The 27,350-nt window shown below is 47.4% G+C and overlaps 1 protein-coding gene across 3 annotated transcripts in view; it reads left to right on the forward strand.

Annotated features, from left to right (window-relative positions):
• The window catches only part of DCUN1D2 (defective in cullin neddylation 1 domain containing 2), a 31,299-nt gene extending 4,277 nt beyond the window's left edge, over positions 1-27,022 (forward strand). The window contains exons 1-7 of one of the 3 annotated variants that reach the window (XM_040487009.1): positions 714-831; positions 1,844-2,260; positions 5,460-5,628; positions 13,299-13,429; positions 22,324-22,406; positions 23,921-24,017; positions 25,133-27,022. In XM_040487009.1, the coding sequence (XP_040342943.1) occupies positions 2,206-2,260; positions 5,460-5,628; positions 13,299-13,429; positions 22,324-22,406; positions 23,921-24,017; positions 25,133-25,212 (615 nt within the window). In that variant the 5' untranslated portion in view covers positions 714-831; positions 1,844-2,205 and the 3' untranslated portion in view covers positions 25,213-27,022. Of the gene's footprint in view, positions 1-713; positions 832-1,843; positions 2,261-5,459; positions 5,629-13,298; positions 13,430-22,323; positions 22,407-23,920; positions 24,018-25,132 lie in introns of those variants that run through there. The other 2 variants (XM_040487008.1, XM_040487010.1) reach the window with 2 other exon arrangements.
• The last annotated feature ends 328 nt before the right edge of the window (positions 27,023-27,350 follow it).

Raw genomic sequence — 27,350 nt, forward strand, 5'->3', positions numbered from 1 at the left:
GTGTGTCAGTAAAGTTTTATTGGTGCAGAGCATGTCCGTCATCCACATTGTAGAGCTGAGTAGCTGCAACAGAGACCAGTGACCCCTGATGTAGCTCCCTGGGCCTTGTAACCTGAGTTTCACCTTCCCTTACCCTCTGAGGAACTAATGGGCTCCAATGATGTGTGAAAACCCCAAAATTTTATGCAAAACCACATGCTTTACTGGAGAGACGATCTGTGATTTTCACCAGATTCCAGAAGGGACCCAAGACCCCAAATCATCAAGTCATTGTTCTAAGTAGCCAAAAGGCCAGTGCCCCATGTTACACTAGATCAGCAGTTCTCAGACTTAATTAGTTCTAGTCCCCTATGCGCTTTAAAAAATTGGGGCGCCTGGGTGGTTCAGTCGGTTGAGCGTCCGACTTTGGCTCAGGTCATGATGGTTCATGAGTTTGAACCCCACATCAGCAAGTCATGTGGCCTCTGCTTCACCCCAGTGAGAGTGAGAGAAGCAGATAATGACTTGGGGTTGTTGCGAAGATAGTTTTGTCCTTGGTGGAACCCTTGTGCAGTCTCGGGAGCCTGGGGTGCCCAGACTGTACCTGGAGAGCCGTGTGTTTGATCCGTCATTCTGCTGAACTGCACTCTGCTGTTTTGGCTTCAGCACGCTGTGAGGGAGGCCGGAGGAAGCTAAGCAGCTCTGGCCACCGTGCTGTTTACCCTTGGCGTTGGGGGGAGGAGTCGGTCTGGGACAGAGGACACACGCTGCAGTTACCCTTTTGTGAGCCGCACAGAGGCTGCTCTTTCGCGGTTCCGTGCCAGGAGGAGCCAGGCCACTGCTGGGCCACTGGTAGGTTTTTAAATCTTACGAAAACAGATTTCCTAACTAATCCTGTTTTCTTTTGTGGTTTGGCGGCCGGGAGGCTGAGCCGAATTTCAGCCCGCTTCCAGCTCTTGTGTCTGGTGCGCATGTCTGAATCTCGTCCCTGACTCTCCTTTTTTCCTCCTCAGTTTCCCTGGCTCCATGTTGTATTCCACTGCAGGTTTCCGGAAGGTAGAACTTATTCTGTGTGTTTTTATAAACTGTCTCATCCTTTTTAGCACAAGATCAAGAATCCCTCCTTTTACATGAAACTTCCCCTTCTGTTATTTTGTAAAGCATTTGTGTAAAGCATTAGCATCCAGTAGATTGTAGAGTCTGTGTTGATTTACAGAAAGTGGTGATTCACTGAAGGTGGTGATTCACTTTCATTTCTGGTGCCCTCTTCATCAGGTTACCTTACCTTAGATAAGTAGAAATTTAGCCGACCCCTGCCTGGAAGCGCTAGAATGCTATTTTGTTTCCTCACATACTATATATAGCGTGGTTACTGGCTGGTTTGCTATTTTCTGCCTGCCCCAGCCTCTGCCCTGTGTTCCCATTTTTAATTTCTGGCTCAGGTACACAGATCTGTTTGTGATTCATTTAGTCATAACCGGCTTTTTGTGGCCGCTTTTGGAACTTTAGTAAGTTATGCTTAACACTATTCTTAGTTACCTGTATATGTTTTCATCAGTATGACTCTGCTGATTTTAAACTGGGAAAAATCTAAATGATGTTTCCAAACTGTACAGCCCTCATTAGATCCTGAACTTAACTGGGGCTAAAGAGGACCCCCCTCCCCCACCACAGGCCGTGGTGATGTGGTCATGCCTGGGGTCAGACACCCAGCCTCACTGCATCAGAGAGCTACAGCGTGTAAAAGAGGGATTTTCCTGAAGACAGGGAATAAAGGGTTTTATGCAAATTGAAGTGGTTAGAGATTACAGCGTATTTTGTGTAAAAGCTTGATTCTTACAGTCGTTGGCATGTTTATCACCAGATAGATGCCATCATCCCGGTTTTCAGAGGACGGGGCGGTCTTCCTGACTACGGAGCCATGTGATGCTGTGGCCCGGGGCCCCGCGAAGAAGGGGAGCCAGCGAGGAAGCACGAGGTCCGGTACAAATACTGGCAGTGGCGGTGGGAAACTGAAGCGGAGCCGCGTCCCAGCCGCCTGGCCTTCCTCATGCTCTCACGTCCCAGAGCGTACACGTAAGCCGTCTCCGAGGGACAAGGTCCTGAACCTGTGGCATTTTGTCAGGCTGGCCGGAGTGGTGCCATGTGCTGCGGAGCACAAGCCAGGTAGACGCCAGAGGTGACCACGCCGACTCCCCGCGCGCCGTCGCTCCTGCTGCGGGCCCCATGAGAAGCACAGTGGACAGGAGGAAGCTGGAGCAGCTGTACGACAGGTACAGAGGTAAGAGCGACAAGCATAGAGGTAAGAGCAGCCGCGGGCAGCCTGCCTCTGTCTCTGGAGCACCCGGGACCCTTCTGCCTCCTGAGCTGCTGATGCTGAGCTGCAGAGGCCCCTGCGCTTCCGGGGAACCTCACCCGGTAGCCGACCCGGGCCGGGGTCGGGGGTGGCGGGCCGGGCTGTGACCCCGGTTTCCCCCCAGCGCTGCTGGGTAAGCTGGCACCCTGGTGGCGAGAGGGCTGTTGAAGAACAGGACCAGCTCCTAGAAGAAAGTCGGATCTGTGGGTACACGTCCTCTTGTGCTCGCACAGCATGGCTGTGCGGTGGCCCCGGAGCCACCTGGCCGTTGGGGCGGCTTCAGGAGCCGCTCCTGGCGAAGAGACTTTTGTGTTACAGGTTGGGGATGGTGGTTTGTTGGGAACACCAAAGCTTAGAGCGGCACTCTCCATGTGCGGATTCGGTCACGCTGCCCAAGTCTGGTGACAGGTCTGTACACATCCAGACGGCTCAGATTTCAGCAGCTTTTCAGATTTCATATCGGGTGTCAGGTCTGTGCTGTCATCACAGAGGCAGCCACTAGTCAAGAGTTGACTTACTTTTCCTTTCTAGCAGTTTCTAAGGCTAATCTTGTATTTCCAAAACCTAAAAAAAAAAAAAAAAAAAATACACAAAGCACTCATTTAACCAAGTATTAACCTAAACAGAATAACTCGCTTGGCTTTAAATTCTTGTTGACATATTATTTTCATGTTTCACTTTTGAAAATACTGTATGTGTATTTTAATCTATTTAGATCTGAAAACAGATTTAAAACTGCATTTTTTTTTTAATCATGGCACAAAAACATACTCTGTAGTAGAAAAACCAGGTTTGTATTTGGAAAACAAACAGTGGTTTTGAAAGTGAAAAGTCATCATTTTGAATAAGCTGTAATGCACTCCAAGTTACTCTGGCTGAGGTTGTCATGGGGCCTGTCTCGGAGGTCACACACCATGCAGGTGGCTGGAGGTGTTCAGACATGTCCAGCCACCTGTGAGAGAGTTCCTCCCTGTGAGGGTCGTTCTGTAGTGGAAACCTAACCCTCACATCCTTTACTCGTGCAGTTCTGGGCCTTTCAAGTAGACACGTTGTGGGATCCCTGTGGGCTCTGCAGAGACGTGCTGTTCCAAGGCCCTGACAGACACAACCTTGTTAGGACTAATGTATACATATGAGTGAGTCCTTGCAGAGTGACTTTAAAATAGTCAGTGTTCCTGTAGGTGAGGGCAGTGCAGGCCCACTGTGCTCTCACCCTGGGGATCTGTATAGCACTGGGAGCGTTGACAGGAGGGGGGTGAGAACCAGGAGCCCTCGGGACAGCTGCTCCCTCATTAATATGGGAGAGCAGGCCTGGGAGGAAGCCTGGGCCTCCGCTTGTTGATTACGGCATTCGTTTTATTTTATGTACTTGTTTTCTTTTCTTTTTTTAAATTTTCATTTCGTTTCAATAACAAGATGTCTATGAAAATATAGTATATAGTACTGAAGTGACCAAAGTTGGATTTTGTGTCATGGAAGAATTTTATCACGCTTAATCTTCATTGGAGCAAAGAGGCTACAAATTTTCTAGTTGTGCCTCCTAAACCAACAGAATTAACACACACGTGATGGCATCTTAGTATACACGCACTTTGTTGGAAATTACTAGACCTGGTTTGGTGAGGTCTTACTGAGATTTTTCTAGTAGATTTTATTAGATTTCCTGATGAAGAAATGCTAAGTTCCTTAATTTCATTTCTAAACCAGAAATAGGGACAGAGGGAAGCCTGAATTTCTAAGCTGTTAAATGTGGATGCATGAACTAAACGATTTTGAAAACTAAATACTGTATAGTAGCATTAAAATTATAGCAAACAAAATCACCTTAAAAAAAACATGAGTTTTTCTATTGCTTTGGCAGGATTGAGATAAAAATATGTAATATTTAAAAAAAAATTTTTTTTAGAGAGCACGAACAGGGGAGAGGGACAGGGGAAGAGAGAGAGAGAGAAAGAGAGAGAGAATCTTAAGCAGGCCCCATGCTCAGTGCAGAGCCAGATGTGAGGCTCAATCCCATGACCCTGGGATTGTAGCAGGGGTCTCGCAGAGTCATGACACCAAGGCTTTTCTTTCCAGGAAGCAACTTTATTCCTGCCGGGACCGCTCAGTTGGGCTTGTACCCATGTAGCCTTTTATGCATTTTCTACTTCCTTGTCTCCCAAATACGGGTAACGTATAGACATACAGTCTGATTGGGTGCTCTCATGTTACAGGGTCGTTAGGGATGTCACGTATGCACATGGGCAGGTTGCCTTCCCTTATCTTGAGGGCTTTTTTCTCACCACATTTCTTAGGGAGGGGACCCTACCACAGGACCATGACCTGAACTGAAATCAAGAGTCGGATACTCAACTGACTGAGCCACCCAGGCTCCCCCAAAACTCATAATATTGTAAACACTTTGCCAATGCAGTATTTTTTTTAATTAAAGAATATTTATCTATTTTTAATGTTTATTTATTTTTGGGAGAGAGAGCGGGGAAGGGTCACAGAGAGAGAGTGGGAGAGGGAGAGAGGATCTGAAGCAGGCTCTGTGCTGACAGCAGCGAGCCCAATGGGTGCGGGGCCTGAACTCACAAACCATGAGATCATGACCCAAGCCAAAGTCAGACTCTCAACCAACTGAGCCATCCAGGAGCCCCAAGATTTTTTTTTTTTTTAACTAATCTCCATACCCAACATGGGGGTGAAACTCACGACCCTGAGATCAGAGAGTCACATGCTTCCCCCTACTGAGCCAGCCAGCCAGGTGACCCACAGTGCAGTATTTCTGTGTAGCAGTTTGTCTTTGGGCGAACTAGAATTGTGTAAACTTTGAGTTTTTATTTTCTTTATGGAAATTAAATTTTTTCTTAACGATGACATCTTCTCAAAGAGGTTGCAATGGTCTTTTTTTTCTTCTCCTAAACTCCAGTACCTAGATTTTTTAAATAGGGATTTTTTTTTCTGGATAAATTACCATTTGTTGCTATTTCATATACAGTAGAAAATTGTGGTCTATTGATTGATGTATTTGAAACATGCTTGGTAGAGCCATCTCATAGAGCTATGATGCTTACCACCCATTTTTTTTATTTTTCAAAATAGCATAACTTCTCTCTCTCTCTCTTGATTTTAACTGTAGACCCACAAGATGAAAATAAAATTGGAATTGACGGAATTCAACAGTTTTGTGATGACTTAAGCCTGGATCCTGCCAGCATCAGCGTTTTGGTCATTGCGTGGAAATTCAGGGCAGCGACGCAATGTGAATTTACCAAAAAGGAATTTGTAGATGGCATGACAGAGCTCGGGTAAGTAAGTTTGTCTCAGTTTAAATTTTTGCAAAAAGGAAGCTGCCTTCAACATTAGTTTTTTTTTTTTATTAAATTTTTTTTTTCAACGTTTTATTTTTATTTTTGGGACAGAGAGAGAGACAGAGCATGAACGGGGGAGGGGCAGAGAGAGAGGGAGACACAGAATTGGAAACAGGCTCCAGGCTCTGAGCCATCAGCCCAGAGCCCGACGCGGGGCTCGAACTCATGGACCGCGAGATCGTGACCTGGCTGAAGTCGGACACTTAACCGACTGCGCCACCCAGGCGCCCCAACATTAGTTATTTTTCAACAGCTTGTAAATATTAGTTTCAAATTCATTTACGTTCTGTGTGTATCTTACACATTTCTTGTACCTGTACTCTATTAAGCTTTTAGTTTCCTTTAAATTCAAATAAAGTTTCACTTAATATTTTTGTTCAGATTAATCCCTTTTGTAACTTACTTTTTTCTTTTTAATTTTTATTCTACCAGTTTTGAATTGACAGTAACTATCAGGGTGTTTTTATTTGTTTGTTTTCAGCCATTGAATTTATTTCGTAATATTGTATACTAATTGTATAATTTATTGTGTTTCTATAGTAAATATCAATAAATTATTATTTCGTTTTTTGCTTATAACACTTCTCTGTTCTACCTCCAGGGTTAGGATAAAGGCTTCATTAATAACTTAAGATGGTTCTCACTTATCAGATAAGTCAGACAATTAAGTGAAAGCACATAACGTAAATATCTTTTAATCATTAGGCTTATTGAGCTATTTCATGGGTTGGTATGAAGGCTAACTCGCTTGACTTGCTGATACTGTGACATTGTAGTGTTGACAACTTAAGCTGGCTTATTTTTAGTTGCTGAAGGAGCTTGACAGCCCAAGGTGAATATGTTCAGAAGGTGCATACTTCCCACATCCCTGGGGAAAAATAGAGCATTTGTTCATAAGGTGCATACTTACAGCTAACCCCGGGGCCCCAGGGAAAATGGAACATTTGTGTTTTCCACTAAGCTGATGAATCTGTTACATTTATCCGCCTGGTCTGTTTCGATGATAAACTCTACAGGACTTACCCTATTGCTGGCGGTTGTGTAAAAGCCAGCAGAAGACATCACTGGGACAGTGGTTGTGACAGCATATCACTCCATGTTCTGTGCACTCAAGAAAATGGAAAAGCCACACTAAAGAAGCATTCTCTTGCCGCTGTACTACACTCATCCATCTGCTAAAACCTCCCCCAAATAGGATACTTTGGAAATAAGTGCTTCTTACAGAAACACTTGCTAGCATTTCTTAGGCATTATCTAGAAATGTGTTAGATGAACTTTTAAAATTCCTGTTTGTTATCCTAATACGTACTATATCTTAAAGAACCTATTTTAAAGATTTTGAGTGTGAATCTTCCCAAAGTGTTAGATGAGTTCATGCCTCCTTATGCGTGGATACAGGTGACTTGAGGTTATAAGTCAGTGCTGGCCAATGGCGCCACTCGTCACATCTCACAGAGTGGTTACAAGGGAAAGTACTCATTAAGCATTCAAGTGCTGTCTACGAGATGGAAGTATTAGTGATGTGACAGCCACCTGTACTGCAGAGATAACCTCAGTGCTTTTAGGGATGTAAAAGGCTATTGTAGTCTGAGCAGCACTAAGCTTTAAAAAGCACTTTGGGTTTGGGTTTTTGATCTGCTCTATTACTGTTTTTCACACTTTTTCCTGGCTATTAACTCTCCCGGTGGCTGGAACACTTGGCCTCTAGCTGTTAACCCTACAGCCTTGCCTTTCATTGGGGGCTGGAGGCTTGGTAAATGAGCTTTGTGAACGTCATGAAATCCCTTGACATCTTTGTCAAAACAAGAAATTGGCCATACTGTGGATCTATTTCTGGACTCGCTGTCATATTTTGTGGGTCTGTTTATCCTTAACCTTGAAGCACATAGTGTTCATTATTGTGGCATTAGGTAAGTCTTGAAAGGAACTAGTGAAGTCTTCTTATTTTTCATCTGCCTCAAGATTGTTGGTCAATTTTTATTACATCAGCAGGGAAAGAAGAGTGTTCCATGACTGATGCTGAAATAGCCAGGTCAGCCTGAGACCACGTCTCCCTGGGGCCCGCATCAGGCCACAGGCCGTGTCTTGAGGTGGACGGGGGCTTACATGCCCATGCAGGAAACTTAGAATTGTGAATTCTAGACAAATCACGGGAGAAGCTCTTTGTTAAGACCCAGATTAAGGGACATTGTCTTAGAGAAGATGTGAAAAGCACTAGCCATCAAAGCAAAAAAACTGATAAATTGGACTTCATCACAGGTAAGAGCTCTGCTTAATGAAAGATAGTGTTAAAAAGACAAAACAGTGGGAGAAATATTTGCTTTCTTTGTGTATGTTACAGTCGTGATAAAAATGGTAGAGGACGTGACTTATGTGTGATTCCTAAATAATGGAGCAAGAAGAAAGTAATAAATTCAATCCAAAAGAATGTGGGGGAAAAAGAACACAAGGAAAATTACTTAATGTAGGACAAATAGCGAGCACGTGATAAAATGGAGGATTGAAAGCAAAATATGTCGGCATTTCCATAATTAATTTAGTGTAAGTGAACTAAGTATTGGGTGGGTTGTAGAACATCAATTCAACCACTGTGTACACTGTTTACAATAGATATGGTTAAAACATAAGGGCACAGAACAATTTGAGGGGTGAAGGTTGATGTAATTTGCAAACATTAACCAAAACAAGTTGGTGTGGGTATGTTAATGTTAAAATAAGCTTTAAGGCAAAGAATAATTCTAGAGATAATGAAGGACATTTCATAATGAGGAAGGGTTTATTTCACATGGAAGGCAATAGATTATTTAAAGCAAAAATAAACACTAAAAAGAGAAATCTATCAATCTACAATCACAATGGGGAATTCTCACACACATCTTACCAGATGAAAAGAGCAGATGAAAAATCAGTAAGGAAATAGGACATTTGGGCAACACAACAAGTGACCTGATTATACCCTTTGATGTTGAAGAATATGTACTCTTTTTAGAAGACAAGTAGACCATTTGTAAGTGTTGACCACAAACTGAGGCATAAAAGAAGTTGCAACAAATTTCAAAGGATTGAAGTGATAGAGTGTATTTTTAGGCCATAACACAATTAAGGTAGAAATATAACAAAAGATAACTCAGTCAGTTGAAATACATGTGGATATAGCTTTTGGATTAGAAAGAAGTTACCATGGAAATTAGAAAGTATTTTGAATGATGAAAACACTACTTATGAAAACTTGCAGGATTCAGCTTCTTAAGTGCATATTTTGGAAAGAAGAGTTAAAAATCAGTAAGCAAAGTATCTATCTCAAAAAGCAGGAAAAGCAGGAAACTAAACTCAAAGAATGTAGAGAGAAGGAATTACTTTTTTAAACAGGCAGTGATTTCAGGAAATAGAAAAGAAGTTGTCAATAGAATCAAGCCAGAAAACAAGCCAGAAGCTTGCTGTTTGAAAAGACTTATAAAAGTAGTGAGGAACAAATAAACAATATGGCATGAAAAGAGAGACATCACTATAGACCCTACAGATGTTAAAGGTGAAGAGTTTATTATGAACAACAACTCTATGCTAGTAATCGTGAAAACCTGGATGCCAAAGAAAAATTCTCTTAAAAATGTGACTTACTGAAATGGACATATAAATAGTTCCATAACTCTTTTAAAGAATGAGAACTCATAATTTTAAATCTTCTCAAAGAGAAAAAACTCTTGGCCTCGATTGGCGCACATCTTACAAAACATTTAATAAAGAGAACAGTGCCAACTCTACACAGCCTCTTTAGAGAATTGTACAGGAAGAAACTCTTTCCAATTTGTTTTGAGGCCAGCACAACCTGGATAGCAAAGGATATTTTAGTGCTGCCGAAGCAAGCACAAAAGGATATTTTGAGAATGAAAGATTATTGTCCACTCTCAGTCATAGGAATCAAAAGATGCATAACACGCAAAAATCTTAGACAAATTATTAGCAAACTAAATCCAGCCCCCAAAACAAATCAACCAAAAAACCAGGATTATTTATCATGACAAAGTTTGTTATAGTCTGGGATTGTGAGATTTGTTTAACATTACAAAGCCAATGTAATTTATCACAACAACAGAAAAGGGGGGATTATCTCAGTGCATAAAATAACTTTGATAAGGGGCACCTATGTGGCTCAGTCTGTTAAATGTCCAACTCTTGATTTCAGCCCAGGTAATGATCTCACAGTTGGGAGATTGAGCCCCACGTCAGGCTCCACACTGAGCATGGAACCTGCTTGAGATTCCCTCTCCCTCTCTGCCCCTTTCCAGCTTGTGCATGCACTTTCTTTCAAAATAAATGAATAAGCATTTTAAAAAATAATTTTAAAGAATGGGTTTGATAAAATTCAATTTCATTCAGGGGCGCCTGGGTGGCTCAGTTGGTTAAGTGTCCGACTCTTGATTTAGGCTCAGGTCCCAATCTCACAGTTTGTGAGTTCGACCCCTGTGTCAGGCTCTGTGCTGATAGTGTGGAGCCTGCCTGGGATTCTCTGTCTCCCTCTCACTCTGCCCTGCTTGCGCTCTCTCTCTGGCTCACACTCTCTCTCAAAGTAAGTAAATAAGCATTAAAAAAAAAAAATCAATTCTGGGTGGCTTGGGAGGCTCAGTTAGTTAAGCATCCAACTTCAGCTCAGGTCATGATCTCACAATTCATGAGTTCAAGCCCCACATAGGGCTCTGTGCTGACAGCTCAGAGCCTGGAACCTGCTTCAGATTCTGTCTGTGTCTCTCTCTCTCTCAAAAGTAAACGTTTAAAAAAATTCAATTCTGTTCATAATGTTTTGAAAAAGAACTTACAGCAAACCAAGAATAGAAGGGACAGTACTTAATCTGACCCCTCCACCCCCGTTCTGCCAAATCCTAGAGGAAATCTTATACTTAACTGGAACATGAATGCCTACTTTTATTAAGCATTGAACAGGTGGTGGTAGCTAGTCTGATCCACAGGTGAAATATTAGAGTCAATAAGTGAGTTTAGCCAGACTGTAGGACCCAAGATCAACAAACAAAAATCAATCTTATTTTAGAATACTGAATGCAACAATTCAACAAAACAAAGTGAATTTTTAAAATATATGTCATTTTCAATAGTATCAGTAATGAAAAACACCTAGGATAAATGTAATTAAAGATGTGTGCTACCTCCACAGAGAAAATAACTTAAGAAGAGGCAAGAAGCCTGAGTAGAGACATAAACCTCATTATAGGTTGGAACAGTCAGTATTTTGTCCCTAAATTTACGTATTTAATGTGATCTCAATCAAAACCATAGTAAGTAGTAGTTTTTATATATGTGTAGTTTGACAAATGGATTTAAAATTTATATGAAAATGCACAGTCAAGAACAGCCAAAAGTTCTTAAAAAACAAAAGGGGGAAGATCTGTTCTCTCAGATAATTAGGACTTTTCAAGCTACAGTAATTAAGACTACTTGGCACTACTACTGAGATCAGTAGACCAGTGGAACAGAATGGGAGCCAAGAAACAAACCCGTGTGTTAAGGTACATTTGATTTATGGCAAAGGCAGCCTTCAGAGACGTGAAGAAAGGACATCTTTTCAGTAAATGGTTCTGGGAGAATTGGCACATGGAGAAGAACTTACCTTGATCCTTACCTCACAACGTACATAAAAAATCAGTTCCAAGTGGATCATAGATGTCAGTGTGAAAGGCTAAAGGCAAAAGCCAGAAGCCTCTAGAAAAATCATGTAGGAGAATATCTTTATGACCATGCAGTGGGGGAAGTTTGAACACCTTTAAAAAAAAACAACCACAAACCTGTGGCACCTGGGTGACTCAGTCAGTTAGGCCTCTGACTTTGGCTTAGGTCATGATCTCATGGTTCCTGAGTTCGAGCCCTGCATTGGGCTCTGTGCTGACAGCTTGGAGCCTGGAGCCTGCTTCAGATTCTGTGTCTCCCTCTCTCTCTTTGCCCCTTCCCTGCTTGTGCGCTCGCTCTCTCTCTCTCTCTCTCTCTCTCCTCCCCCACTCACATGCTCTGTCTCTCAAAAATAAACATTTAAAAAATTTTGTAAAAAACACCGTGAAGAAGACTGGCAGTGTATTATACTAAAAATAAGAATTCCGATCATCAAGAAGGGAAAATGCAGTCCACATTGGGGTAGACTGCTTAGCTGACCAAAGCTTATGTCGTTCATATATAAAGAAAGCCTGCAAAACAATAAGAAAAAGATACCTAATTGAAAACGGGCAGGAGACTTGAACTGGCACTTCACAAAAGAGCATCTCCAAATAGCCAGTCAAAATACAAGGTGTGCAGTGTTGTTCACTGAGGAAGTACAGGTTAAATTACGACAAACTTAATCTGTGGAATGGCTAAAATAAGACACAGTTGTGTGTATCACTGAAAACGGGAGGAACAGGAACTCTCGTATACTGCTGGCAGGGGGTTGACATGGGGCAGTCTCTTTAGGAAACAGTTTGGTATCACAACACTTGAGATTCGGTGACCCAGCTGGCCCACTTGGTCTTGTGCCTAACCTAACACATTTACTTGTGTGCCTGGATACATGTATAGAAATGTTCTTAACAACCTTTGTTACCAGAAAACTAGAGATAGCCAGAGGATTTCTCACTGGCAGAACATACAAATCATAAAGTATGAATACAGTGGAATGCTACATGGTAACGAAAATGACTCAATGTGAGCTACACGCCAGCACAAGTGAACCTGCAGACACAGCGTCAACACAGAAAGCCAGACACAAAAGCCAGACATGTGCTCCCATTTACAAAGTTCAAAAATGGGGCAACTGACCATCAGGGAGTGCTTGCTTGGAGTGATGCAGGCACACAGGAGGGCACGGAGTGGCCCCATAGAGAAGAGGCCTGAGGTGGGGAGCACGCCAGCCTTGGTGTGGGTCCCTGGAGCTGTACGCCTCACCTCTGTGTCACTGCGCAGGTGGCCACTGAGGCAAGGCTTCCCCTGCTTGCTCCCAAGCCCTAGGGCTCTGCTGTGGCATTGGTGAAGCAAGAGCTGTTACGATCTTCTTGCTGGGTTGTCAAAATAAAAAAGAAATTTTATGTTTTGCTATTCTAGATTTCTGCTTTTAAGGCTTTTTAATATTCTTAAAGGATGTTGACTTTTTGGAGGAAGATCAATGTTTTAATTCATTTTCAGCAAATGTATGTTTTAAATTCCAGCGTAATTAATGTAGCGCTATGCTAGTGTCAGGTGCACAGCAGTAGCGCTATGCTAAGTGCACAGACTTAGCAGTTCTGTGTGTTCCTCCGTGCTCATCACAGTAAGTGTGTGCCATCCCTTCACCCACTTGCCCCTTCCCCCCCATCCCCACCCCGCGCCCGGAAAGCCCGACTCTCGAGCAGTGGAGTTGTGTTTTGTCCTATGTGGACGAGCCTGGCCATAAGGAGGCGACCCCAGGGCCAGAATTCGCCCACTCAAAGTCCACAAGTCTGGTTTTGGCGTCTTCACGGCACTGTGCGGCCACCACCACCATCCGTTCTGGAGCACCGGAATCCTTTTAGCTAGAGAAGGGGGCCCGCAGGCCACAGGGAGTGGCCAGACTGGGCAGGCGCTTGTCCCGCCACAACAGCACTGTCTCTCGGCAGGTGTGACAGCACAGAGAAGCTGAGGGCCCTTCTGCCGAGGCTGGAGCAGGAACTGAAGGACACGGCGAAGTTTAAGGATTTTTATCAGTTTACCTTCACCTTTGCTAAGAACCCCGGGCAGAAGGGTTTAGGTGAGTATAAAATCCAGATTCGTAAGAAGCCACATCTTCATGAGACTAAAAGTGGGCAGGACCTGCCAGGTGACAGTCCTGCTGCGACAGGGTTCCTGTTCCTGCCTTGGTGCCTTCTGACCACTGGGCGTGCCACGGCCACGCGGGCCACCTGGTACCACCTGCACTTGCGCTCAGCCCCTAGTCAGTCGCCACTTCCGGCCTTAAATATTTAAACTCCAAAACGTAAAGTAACTTGCAAATGCTCCGCATTCTGTCATACTAATAACAGTTGACTAATGGGTTAGAGAAGTCAGCAATTGATACCGACAGTCAGAATGTTTGTATCAGCCAGGTGTGTGGTCCAGCAGATGGTATTGTGGGGACCGGCCAGGGGACATTAATCCTGTCCTGGTCTGGAGATTTAAAGTTACCTTACTTGAAAACAATTCTGACATGCCTTGGGTTACATCTTAGTGTTTATTTCAGAGTTATGTAGTTTTGCTATAATATAAATTTGTTTGGAAAATTCTTAACTTTTTAGTGTGAGTTTGGTTTCTCTGAGGGTTTTATTCTGCTTATTTTCATTTCTTTTTCCCCCTAAATGCTATATAATTTATTTGCTTAATGTAACAGACATGTTTAGTTCAGTAAAATGTTTTACAAGTTTAGAGGGGGACTGACATGGTCTTTAGGGATTAAACAAGAATATGTTTCGAAGAAGAGTTCCTACACATAAAAAGCAATATTATAAAATAACCAGTTTTAGGAAGGAAACCAAAACGGGCTTGAAAATCCACAGATAGAAAAATCCACTGCAAACAATTGATTTCGGGGCCTGATTTCACCTGTGCATGTCTGTAGGTGTGTGAGCAGTGAACATTCTTCTCCCCTCTGTCTCTTACTCCTGTTGGCAGGTCAAATGCAGGCGCAGATTGAGGCGCTGGACTCTCCCATCGCGGGTGGGATGGTTCAGGGGCTGGGCTCTCCCATGGCAGGGGGTGGGGGTGGGGGCGGGTGGGGGCTGGGCCCTCCTGACCCAGAAGAGGGGTGTGTGGGGGCTGGTCTCTCCCATGGTGGGGAGAGGTGCAGGGACTGGGCTCTCCCATAGGGGGTGTCAGGGGCTGGGCCCTCCTGTCCCAGAGGAGGGGAGGGTGCAGGGGCTGGGCTCTCCCATGGTGGGGGGAGGTGCAGGGACCAGGCTCTCCCATAGGGGGTGTTAGGGGATGGGCCTTCCCATGGGGGGTGTGTGGGGGCTGGGCTCTACCATGGAGGGTGTCTGGGGCTGGGCCCTCCTGTCCCAGGGGGGGGGGGGGGGGGGGGGGCTGGGCTCTCCCATGGAGGGGAGGTGCAGGGACTGGGCTCTCCCATAGGGGAGGTGCGGGGGCTGGGCCTTTCTGTCCTGGAAGAGGGGGTTGCAGGGGCTGGGCTCTCCCATGGGGGGTGCAGGGGCTGGGCCCTCCAGTCCCAGAGCAGAGGGGGTGTGGGGGCTGGGCCCCTCCCATGGGAGGGGGTACAGGGGCTGGGTTCTCCCATGGGGGGGTGTCAGGGACTGGGCCCTCCTATCTCAGAGCAGGGGGTGGGGGCCATCTTTCATAAGCACTATGCTTGTTCCCATGGCAGAGATGGTTTTCTTCTTTTTACTTGTTTTTCTCCAGTGCTGTGGTTGTTCACTTTTACTCTTGGTACCTTGCACTGTGATGAGTCTCTCATCAGATTCCCTCTGTCTCCAGGCTAGTTGGCCTTGTGAACGGCTTTCTCACCCTGTGTGCCACCTCGAGGATCATGCTCCTGCCACCCTGGGAGCTGAGAAAGGGTCTCCGTGTGAGCCCCGTTCAGGAGCTCACTTGAACAGTTCTGCCAAAACTTTGGGAAGGTGGCAGTGGGAGAGCCACCAGGAAAATTAAGGATGTATTTTCTCCTGTTCCAGGAAATGGGTGAGCAGACAGGCCTGCCGTTGGGTAAAGGGGCAGCAGCGAGCCACCTCTGGCAGTGGAGGCTTTGTGCGGTCCCCACCTTGTCGTGCGTCGGAGAGCCGGGGCGGTGGGAAGAAAGATGGCCTGCCATTGGTGAGGGATCCTGCCGCCTAAGCAGGAGCTGGTTAGGGACAGTGGAGCGTGGGCAGTGGAAGAGCGAGTGGACGCCAGGCCTGCTGGGTTGTGTCTGTCCTCACCCCCTTGAAGGGACCAGCCCGTGCTTGGTCAACCGACTGAGGGAAGGAGGAGCCGGGTGGCCTCCACTACCGCCTGAATCTCCCTGGGCGTTGGGGGCATTTTGAGCACATCAGGCTGTGATTGCCGGCCGGGTGCTGCCTCTCCTGGAGACAAGCTTCCCGGGTGTCCCCACAGGGGTGCCAAGAGGTGAGATTGAGATACTGGCAGTGGGACCCTGGCTGCATTAGAATTTAGGGTGATTCTGGTCATGTTGGTGCAGAGTGGAGAGCTGTGCTCGTGGTGTTTTGTTCCTGGGAAAATCAGAGTGCTTACAGCATTGCTGACCGGTGAGGGGTAGAGTGCGGTGCTGGGACAGCTGGTCATGGACACGCCAGTGCCTCCCCCTGCTCCCCCATTGCCCCCTATCCAGACATCTAGGTGCAAGCCCGGCCTCCTCACCCAGTGTGGCTTCTGCCATAGGCGGCTGTTCTTATGTTTTATCTCATGACCAGAAAGAAAGGTGGAAACTACCGTTTATTAAGCACCTGTCGTGTGGCAGACAGGTGCTTTCATCTGCCCACGTGTAGTCTTGCCCACGTTTTGTAAACAGGGAAACAGGCTGAGGGATGGAGTGCATGTCAGAGGTGTGCGGACAGGCCACGATGGCAGGTTTAGGGCCCCTCCTCTCCTGTGCCCTGCGTTCACACATCCTGGCGGGCTGCCTGACATGGGTGGAGATCACTCCCAGGGACCCGAGTGGTGAAGGTCGGACAAGCCTCGAAGGATCAAGTCCGTCTTGGCTCCACTGTCCCCTCCTGGTTGCCGTGCTTGCCTCTGCCCTGCCCTGTTCTGTGACCTGCATGCTCTCAGGACACTTGGGACCCACCTTCACATGGGCCCTGGGCCCAGGAGCTCCCCAGTGGACCCACATCGTGAAGTTTGTGTCGTTCAGTCTCAACATTCTTGTTTCATACTGTATGAACAAGATTTTGCTGTGTGAGCAAAATCTATCACAATTTGCAAACTCCTAAAATATTCAGTTCTGTTTTTGCACAAATGCTTTCACCTCGTTTTTTTTAATTAAAAAAATTTTTTTAATGTTTATTCATTTTTGAGAGACAGAAAGAGAGAGAGAGAGAGGGAGCGCAAGTGGGGTTGGGGCAGAGAGAGAGGGAGACACAGAATCGGAAGCAGGCTACAGGCTCTGAGCTGTCAGCACAGAGCCCAATGCAGGGCTCAAACTCACTAACTGTGAGATCATGACCTGAGCCGAAGTTGGATGCTGAACTGACTGAGCCACCAGGTGCCCCTCATTTTTTATTTTTTATTTATTTTCAGATTTGTGAACTACAGTGTCAGTTTTATTTATTTATTTTTATGTTTATTTATTTTGATAGAGCAAGCATGAGCAGGGGAGGGGCAGAGAGAGACAGAATCCCAAGCAGGGTCCACACTGTCAGCTCAGTGCCCAACATAGGGCTCGATCTCATGAACCGTGAGATCATATATAACCTGAGCTGAAGTCAAGAGTCAGACGCTTAACTGACTGAGCCACTCAGGTGCCCCCCTTCACCTCATTTTTTTAAAAGTACCAAATGTTGACCAAAATCATGGTGATTCCTCACGTAGGATTGCTTCATCTGGTTGGTGCCATATGTCAAGTGACGTGCCCCATCAGTGGCTCCTGGGTGTGGACAGGAAAAGCTCTCTTGCTCTCAGGAGGCTGCCATGGCGTGCCCTGGAGATGTGGGACCTGGTGGTCAGGCCCACCAGACTCTAAGGCTTGAGTGTCACCTTAGGTGGGACATGGTCTGACTTTGGTAAAGGTCACTGTAACGGGTGGTGGATCAGAGCATCGTCTTGCCTTGTTTGTGGTGCCGTCTTGATGACATCAGCCCTTGGATTTTGCTCTCTCTGTGACACAGTAGATGAGTTCACCTCCTCACCCCCTGCCTCGCACCCTCTGTGGGCCTAGCACCTGACCACACTTTCAACCTCGGCTCTATTTTTGTCTGATCTATTGCAGCGCACAGACGTTTTTGTTTCAGGAATGACAAATACCTGGAGGAATGCCACCCTAACTGCCGTTTCCCCTGCGGCGGGGTTAGTGGCTGCCAGGGGAGGCAGCGTGGCGCAGAAGGGCGGCTTCTGAGGCGTGCAGTGACCCTCGGGGACAAGCCTGTGGGAGGGCAAGGGTGCCAGCCTCTCGTTTACTTCACAGTATAAGTGGTATTATTACTTTAATTCTGTTAAGACAACTAAGAAAAATGTGTAAAACATCATTAGCTCCGTGACACCCCGTAAGGTGGCAGGTCAGGTGCGTCATGGCACACAGAGCCGCTGGACCGCACATGGTGACGTGAAGGTCCCGGCCTTCAGGGAGACCGTCACTGTTGAGGGCTGTCTTGGATCAGACGGCGCCTCTGGCAGTCCTCTGTTTGGGACGCCAGCTGCGGTCCCTGCAGCTCACTGCCCACCTCCATCAACCTGACGGCGATGTGGGGTGTCGCTCCAACTCCATCATTTCGTTCCACGTGTTATGTGGAATAATCCTAGGAGGTGGTGCCTCAGCACCCAGCGGTGTGGTCCAGCTCCAGTGGGGTGAACACTTGTTTCTGTGCCTTTATCAGATGTCAGGACAGCGCGTCGTCCCCCTACCATCCTTTGAAAAGGGCCCATTAGCATTTATTTCTTTCATATCATTGTGAACTCATGGGTTGAATCACATGTGAAGGGTCCAGTGGACTGCAGTTCTGACCCTTTTTGAAGCTCAGTGATAATCGTCCTGCCTGTGGCCAGGGGATCCTCTTCTGGTCAGCACCCACATCCCTTTGATGTGACCCAGGAGTGTTTGGCTGTTGCCTGCCTGTCTGCCAGGACAGGCTGCCGGAAGCCGCATGTTACCAGCCCCAGACCTGGGACCCGACACTCGTCCAGGGAGCCCTGGTTTCTGGTCCCGGAGAAAGCCGTTTCAGGACCATGATCCAGTCAGTAGCAGTGCTCATTCATACCGATTCAGCCACTGTTTATAGATTGTTCAGAAACACAGCTTCATGCTAGTGGTTCTCAAATTCCAGACTACAGATCTTCAGTGTTCTGTAAGACAATGGTGTTTCCTCTCTTGTGGCAGCAGTAAGAGTCCTGGGAATTTCTGGGAAGGTTCTGTGCTGTGTGGGAACAGCAGCCTGCATGTGTGCCCAGCACTCTACTGGGTGCCGCTGGATGGGAAGCAGGGTGGCCTCCCTCCCCGTGGGTCCACAGGGAGGTCCCACCCTGTGTGCTGGAGTGAGCAGGTCTTCTGGGCAGAAGGTCTTAACTGTGCCCTCCCGCTTTCTTCTGGCCTCAAATTGTTGAATCAGTGTCTGAGGATCGTCCTGCCTCGGACACCCTCCAGATTCCTTTCCTTTCTCTACAGCCCAGTGATTGTTACTGGCGATGCCTGGGCGCTGGCCTCTGGGACCAGTGCTCCAGGCATGCTCTCCCCCACATCAAGTCTGTCTTGGGGGAAAGAGCTCATCAGCGTCTATGGCCTCTGCCCCGTCCTGTGATCCCCCTTCCTCCGCCCAAGGGGACTTAGGTCCCAGGTGATTCTCCTCTTGATCTGAGAGCCGCCTTCCCTGTCCACCTCTAGCACTGAGTTAGGTTTGACCTCAAGTCCTTGCAATGCACGGTCTGCAGACCAGCAACTTGGTGTTACTTGGGAGCTTGTCAGGACTGCGGATTCTCAGATTGTTCCCCGGACCCACTTTATAGCAAAGTACCTTAAAACTCAGTGGCTTCAGGCAACAGTCATTGTATATTCTTCATGATCCTTGGTGTCCGGGATTTAGGCAGGGCTCAGCCAGCCCCTCTTTTGTTCCAGCTTGACCTGTTTCCTGCCTTCGCAGGAGTGGAGCTGGGTGGGGGCGCAGAGGTGGTGGGGTGCTGCCTGCGTTGGGTTGGGGGGGTACCTGGCCGTAGTGTGGGGCAGGGGCGCTATGGGGGTGGGGCAGGGGTGGGGCACTGCTCTCCTCCAGCCCACTTCCTTCCGCCAGAAGTCCACACCCAAGTGCACTTGTAATTCCAAGTGGTTTCCAGGATGTTGTCAGTTAGAGTCTAAGTCCCCGATTAAAGTTTAAAAAGGTCTTTCTTTCTCCATGAATATTCCAGAGACTCGTGTTTTGGAGGCTGTTTGCAGTAGGAAGCCCGTGTGTGTGTGTGTGTGTGTGTGTGTGTGTGTGTCCGTCCGTCCGTCCTTCCTGGAGATTTGCTGCAGGGCCCAGTGACAGCCTCATGAGGACATGAGCCTGTGCAGGCCATTCAGTGCAGTCCCCTCATTTTACCAGGGTTTTGAGGGCTTAAAAAATAATAAAGCCAGATGAATAGTTTTATGCCTATGTACTCAAAGCGGAACAATTGATGTTGCAGTTTCCAGAGTGTCTTACATGTTGTGTCTTCGGAAGGATTAAATATAAATTAAAGAGGTTGATAGAGGTGCTCTAGTTCCGAGAAAAAGTGTGGATACCAGTCAAAAAGGTTGATCAAGAAAAGAGAGATTTATTCTTCGTTTTCTTCGAGTTTGTGTGTCTATTTATGTGTATGTGTTAGAATTGTGTGGGTTGTTTTATGTTCTGTTAGCCTGTCCTTACCTGATGGTCACTCTAATAAAGAAGGTAATTAAAGTTATTTGACTTTTTGTTTTCATGTAAGAAGCTTAGGATAGAGTCTGGAATCAGTTGGCTTTGAGAAATCTTGATTTTTGAGGAAGTAAAGTTTCACGATAATTAGCTAATTTTTATATCTGCACCCAAAGCCTTCTTTGACAGAAGGGACATTTTCATTATGTAAATCTAAATCAGAAACAAATTTTAAAGAGTAACCATTTCCTCTAAACATTTTCTTGCTCAGGAAAGAAGACTTCTCAGAGGTTAGTGGGAAGCAGTAGCTGTCGTAATCTTCTCACGGCTTCTGGGGTCACTCTTGTCCTCGCTTCTAGCTCTACGTTCTGTCATTTTGAGGTTTTCTAGTTGTTATTTTGCAAGTGGATCCGATTAGGGTGATAGTAAGCATTTTTACCTACATAACACTGAATATGAATATGTTCACTTTTGGTCACGAATGTGCGAATCAGGAACTTTTAAGAAAGGTTTCCAGGACCAGACTAAGATAGGACCCAGGTTAAATGTCTGCCATACGACGTTACTTCTCTTTCCTCCCCAGGTTCACCCCCATTTCTCAGTGTGGGACTTGTCTCACCCTTGAGCTGAGTTGAGGGCAGATCTCAGTTAACGCTCTTCCTAAGTCACAAGGATGTAGACTTAGTGAGACAGGCCGCTCGTGTCAGTGTTAGAGCGCAGGTGCTGTGAGGGTTAGCGAGCCGTCCACATGGGCAGTCCTCGAAGCTTCCTGCCCGGCTCTTTCTGAGTAAGACTCCAGGGTATTTAGGACTGAAAGTCTGTAACGGCCTGTTAACACAGGGAATGTAGGCGTTTTATTTAAATTTGGTGCTACTTGTACCTTGCTTTGCTTATCCAGTTTTAGTAATGCTCTTTCCTAGAAATCTCAAGTCACAGCACTACTTTTTAAAAAGTTTTGTTTATTTACGTAATCATTGAAGTAATTTAAGATCTCACGACCTTGAGATCAGAAGTCGCAGGCTCTGCTGACTGAGCCAGCCAGGCCCCACTACAGCTCTACCTTAATCACTTTTGTCCAAGTAGGACCAACTAAGATTTAGATGAAAATTTTCTGAAAAGTGGTTGTTTGGGCATCTTACATTTAAAAGAATCTGTGACCTTAAATATTTATTTGCCTGCTTTTCACATGAGTTTATCCTGACATACATATATAAACGTGTAATTAGGAAATCGTTCTATTCTAACTGTTCTTTTATTTTCTGAGTGGTGAGCACTTGGGATTAAAGCACACCATTAAAAGCTGTCAATTTTAACAAGGAAACTCAGCTCAGCCTCTTAGTTTACTTGCTGGATCCAGCATGCAAGGAGAAATAGATAGTAAACTTAGACCAAGCAGAGAATGAATCCTCATTTCAGAAATTCTGGCTTAGGGTGGTATTCTCATGCAGTCCTACAGCTCTGTGGTGCTGTTCTGTAAGACCTCATCCTGCACCCGAGCCCCGCAGAGTACATAGGTCTGTGTAGAAGCTTCGGGACACGACTACACAACCGCTGCCTTCCGGGCCCGGAAAATGGAGGACATGGGCTGTGATCAGCAGCCGGCCTAGGCGGGGAATGTCTGCGTGTCAATGGAAGCACCCTCCCTGGGCTGCTGTGTCCTGACTGCACCCTGAGAAATTTGGAGGGGTCCCGGCCGTCTCGTGTGGCTTCCCTCCGAGCTGGACTCTTCCCGCCCACTGGGAAAACACTGCCTCCCTTCCATCAAGACTGGTTGTTTAACTTGCAGTTCAGCATGTTCTGACACTACCTGATGTGCAAGAACAGTATCCAGGTTGCATCAGTGAGGTTTGAAGAAAGCCTGGTGTATACGGAAATGGGAGTCTTACAGACTGGTGTTAATTAAGGGACAGTTGTGTACGTGTCTGAATAACAAGGCACAGACCGCTTAAAGAGATTTCCCCCAAGTTAGAAGATTAGATCATTCACAGTATCAGGAACGTTCTGTAAGGGGTGGGCCTCGTCTTACTCTTCAGTAAGAGTGCTGAGTTTTACTAAGTGATTACCAGTGCGCTAAGAAGTGGTCATATTTTGTGCAGTGGAAAAAGAAATTGGGATTTATTAACTGCTCTTTCTCTCTTTTTGCCAGATTTAGAAATGGCTGTTGCATACTGGAATTTAGTGTTATCTGGAAGGTTTAAATTTTTAGATCTTTGGAACAGCTTTTTATTGGTAAGTGTCCTTCTGCTTCTTGCTGTGTGTGCCCAGTGTGAAGGGTCAGCACATTGTGTGGCCGCCTGTGTTATCTGACTGGGGGGTTCTGTACCGTGGCTGCCAGGCAGTTGGCGAGCAGCCGCGGGCTTCACCACCGCAAGGAACGGGCAGGGCTACCCAAGGCTGGATTCAGAAGGGCTCCCAGCAGCCCCGCGGGACTCTCAGGCTGGGGTTTCAGATGACCCGCAGGCCTCCCCTTGTCTGCAGAACTCCAACTACCTGGCTCTAGGCTTCCCGAAACAGCAGCGACACACGTCCTGTGAGCTCATACGGGCTCCAGACTGCAGGTTGTATCCCGTTGTCCAGCTTGTCCACAGTCTGATACACTTTAAGATGTGGTTTACGATGCTAACTGAGCAGGAAAAAGGAGGGTTTCGCTGGGCTTCCCTCAGGAGAGTCTCCGAGCTGGAGGGGCCTCCTTGGTGGGGCAGCCCCCGGCCTGGGGGAAGGGAGACAGGCGTCACTGTTTGAAGCATGTGGAGCACCAGGGTCCCCTCCAGAGCAGACAGTCACGTGATGGCAGTGTGCCCACATCTCCCGCATGGACTCCTCTGCGAATGTGTGAGGCCTGGCTGAGGACCGTCTTCCCGCTGGGGGCCGTGCGTGGGGTCCTCCTCAAAGCAGCACGGGGAAGCCGATGTGCAGGTTCACAGCCTGTGTCACGTTTAGTCCGCTTCCACCACTCACTAGTTTTGTGGTCAGTGCTCTCGCTGCGCACGTGCCCAGAGACGGCACCGTGGGGACAGCAGCACGTTGGGGACGAGCACAGAGCCCTAGGCCTGAGAGCGGACAAAAGCCCAAGACTGTCAGTGTGGACAAAGGCTCCCAGAGCACAGTGGAAACAGGTTAATTGAGGCCAGGACGACAGGCGGGGTACGCAAGGAAGGCCGCAGAATTCCACATGTGGTTGGGTGGCTTCTGCGTCATCTGTGAATATACTCGCCTCTGCCACACGCGTGCAGGTGTGGAGCTCTATGCCCAAAGGGGAGGGGTGGGTTGGGGGGAGGGGGCGGAGCCAGCGCCCCTCTGCCCGCTGAGAGTCACAGCACAAACGCGTGTTGTCCACGCGTGTGGCGTACCTGAAATCTGAAAAATGGCCCATCCCACTGCAGGACCCACCTGGCGTGCAGAGAAGTACATGTATCTGGGTGCCACAGGCCGGCTGTCCCACACCGTATGCCAATCGGCTGGGTGTTAGGTGGAGCTTTAAAGCACTGCCCTTGTATTGGAGTGAAACAGATTATAATCTCTATTTTAATGTTTATTCTGCTTTTAAACAAGTCTGCTTTTGTGTATTTGCACATTGGCATCACGTAGCTCCTACCATACCCAGAACACTGTCATTACTTCTGACCACGTGTGATGGTGCCGCTTCCCCATCGCGGTGTGTGCTGAAGTAACGAGGCCGCTGGGATGCCCAAGGGTCACGTCTGTTTCTTAAGTCTGGTGGGTTTTTTTCTCTCATGTATTAGGAACATCACAAAAGATCAATCCCAAGGGACACTTGGAACCTTCTGCTAGATTTTGGAAATATGATTGCAGATGATATGTCTAACTATGACGAAGAAGGTACGGGAAGTTGTAGTGCTTCCGATGATGTCCAGAAATGCTGATGTGCAGACTGCTGGGGGCAGGACGGTGGTGACCGGCTCCAGCTGCCTCTGGGCCCCGCCCCTCAGTGCAGTGGGGGTGGTGGTGATGACAGTATTATCCTCTTTTTATGTCTTGTCAACCACACGAGAAAAATAGGGCTTCGTATTTAGTTTAATTTAGGAGGACAACCCCCTAAATAAACTAAAGCATTTCAAAAGTGGATGTGCAGAGAGCCCTGCGGCAGAGCCGTGGGACCAAACGGGTTTGGAAGCCGCTCTTCCAGGTACGTAATCCTGGGTGGCGCCTTAGGCTAGGCATTCTACCATGTGAAGATTCCAGCTGGTATAACATGATCACATATTCATGGTCCCCATCCTGAGATGTTTGAGGACAGCCTGGCAGGGAGCATGTATGTGCCCGCCACCATGGGCACTGTGCCGCTTTAGGGAAGGACACAGTCTCAGCCTGCCCACTGCATGCTCCCCCAGTGCCCAGCTTGGAGGCGACCGCTCTGGGGCACCTGTGGTGTTGCATGTCTGTGTGCGTCCCCAGCACTCAGCACAGAGCGGGCACTTAATAAACGTGAATAGTTGACCATAGACAGAAGCCCAGGGAGTGTGGCTGTGGTGGCGAGACGTGGCTGGTCTGCAGAGGAGGGGCCGGCAGCTTACAGTGAGTGTGTTCCTGGCCAGCGGGGTTGGGGTGGTCTGGGCTACCTGGGGGTGGTGGGGAGGCTGGGCCTGGAGAGGGAACCGGCCCAGGGAGAAAAGGGTGCAGTGTTTTGCAGGGCAGGTGGAAGGCCCTGTGCCTGGTCCCGACTGTCTGGAACAGGGGCCCGGGCCTTGCAGCCGGCCGGCCCGAGTGCCTGGTCGCTAGAGGCCACGTCCGCACGGGGGCACCAGTGCTGGCCTGGGGTCTGGCTACAGCAAGAGGAATGGATCTCACTGGCAATCCCTCCAGAGAGATGGGCTGTGAGACGACTCACTTGAGCTCCTGAAACACAAATATTGACTGCAGAAAGAATGCTCTGGATATAAAAATACTGCTCTAGACTGGTGAGTTTTTAAAGATCTGTGTTTGCTTTCCTGTAGGAGCGTGGCCTGTTCTGATAGATGATTTTGTAGAATATGCACGGCCAGTCGTGACGGGCGGTAAGCGCCGCCCTTTCTAGGCAGAGAGTGAAGCTGCACGGACACCGAGAGCAAGTGCCTCCTCCCAGGAGCCCTGGCACCCGCATGACCTCCCCCTGCACACAGAAAGGGCTGAGTGGACATGTAAGGAGCTCCTCAGAAGACGCTGCTTCAGGATGTCTGGGGATGGTCCTGTGGCTGCTGCTTTAGGGAATTTCTGCATGATTTTTATCATATTTGTGAAAAAGTCACCCAGAGCCTGTTTGCAGATCTGCAGAGTGTGCGGTTGAATCGGCGGCTCCCGTGAAGGCTCATGAACACACGGCTCGCACAGATCCTGCTGAGCCACGTTGTAATCCTACCTGTGAAACAGTGTCTGTGCCCTTGGTGGGACACTGTATTTCTCTGCAGGCCAAAGCTAGTAGGAATGTGTCCTAAAAAGGATCTGGACACAGATCCTAACACTTTTTAAACTTGCTGCCGGGAAATCAAGACTTCTGTTTTCTGAATTATCAAGCATCTGGATTTATTGGGTCTGTTTTTATTTTAATTTCCCGTAGATGTTCATGTGAACGTGCTTTCACGGTTCCTGACATGTTGCAGTCTGCATGGTGACAGCACCCATCACCATGGGATTCCAGGGACATTTTATCATGTACTGTTTACAAGTCAGCTGGTCTGTCCTGTCCAGTGTCATTTGAATGAGCTTCCGAAAAAGTTCTGTGTAAAGTATGCTTTAGAAAAAAAAAAAAGTATTTTATTACGTTTAAAAAGACATTTTTCCCTGGAAAGTATTTCTTTTATGAGCAACGGATTATAGATTCAGAAATGGAGTGAGTTTGTTCCCTCCGGCCCTCTGCATGGTTGCGCACATTCGGAAGCTACAGTGCACACTGTTACCCGAGATGCCCAGACGGGAAGGTCCCGTCTCATTTACGTCTGCAGTGTGTGGCCGTCGCATTACCATCTGTGAGAGGAGGCCGTCCGGCGAGGCATGGACTCTGCCGTGCTGTCCGATGGTGGAGCCTGTGACGTTACCTGTTCCTCCTGTTGGGAAAGCTCCTGGGTGTTCTAAAAATCACTGTGCAGACCCTGCATTATATTTGAAAAGATCTTCACGTCGCACGTGTGCCTGCTACCCTGTCTGCAGTCCCATTTATGAGACAGATAAACTGGGGTCACTTCACAGGAGAGGAAGTTCACAGTGGACTTTCCGTGAATGGGCAGTGTGCTTAAAATGTGTAGTTTGATGTGACTTTCAAAATTGGGATTCAGCATTTCAGGAAGCTTCTGTGCCCATGGGAGGTGTTCATGTGCTTGCCATGTGTGAACCGTTTATACTTCCAAAGAGGAGTCGTTCAGAGAGGCCACAGGCTGTCCGGGTGGGAAAGGGGGCTTGAGGCCTGCAGACCAGAGTCTGGGCTGGGTTGGCCCCTACACAGATGCACGACTGAGTCCCGCGGTGTCTCCTGGGCCTGTACTTCCCCGTCTGCCACAGGGTCGACAGGCCCGTCTCTGCCTGCCAGCCTGTGGTTCTAAGAGAGCACGCACTTTATGTAATAAAAACCTCAACAGCTTTAAAGCATCCTTCGAGGCTTCGCAGATTCTTGCCGTGTAAGTGTTCACGGAGGAGGCTGTAGGTCTGCGACCCCTCGTTCTTAAGATTCGAAGTTGTGGGAGTGGGGGAGCTTCTGTGCACTTGGTCATCAGTAAATAACGGAACATTAGTGGCCGGACAAAGGCTCTTCAAGATTGCGGTTTCTTCTATTCTATTTATTTAAAGCACGCGTGCCATGAAAAGTGCTAAGAGCTTTGCAAACATTGAAATAAAATATGTTCTCTGGTGTGGCAGTGGCGGTGCACTTGTAACTCTATTCTCGATTGCTCAGATGCTGCTGGATGCCACGGGACCAGCGGGAAAACGGCCCCTCTGGGGACACCCACCCATGTTCAGCCTGCCTGCTCACGTAGATGGCCGCACCCCAATACACAAAGCTTGGCCATTTAGTTTCCTTCTCGTGACCGCATAGTGCATTAAATAAGTATGGTTGTTTGTGTGTGAAGAGTTGTAGCTCTCTTGTAACCGGCAGAATCTCCCGGAGCTGCTGGGAATCCTGCGGGAGGACACATGGACATGCAAACCAGGAATATACAGAGAATACATGAGTCCCCCAAATAG

This window comes from Herpailurus yagouaroundi, unplaced genomic scaffold, assembly GCF_014898765.1.
Source record: "Herpailurus yagouaroundi ecotype Mexico unplaced genomic scaffold, PumYag 164, whole genome shotgun sequence".
NCBI classification, from domain to species: Eukaryota; Metazoa; Chordata; class Mammalia; order Carnivora; family Felidae; genus Herpailurus; species Herpailurus yagouaroundi.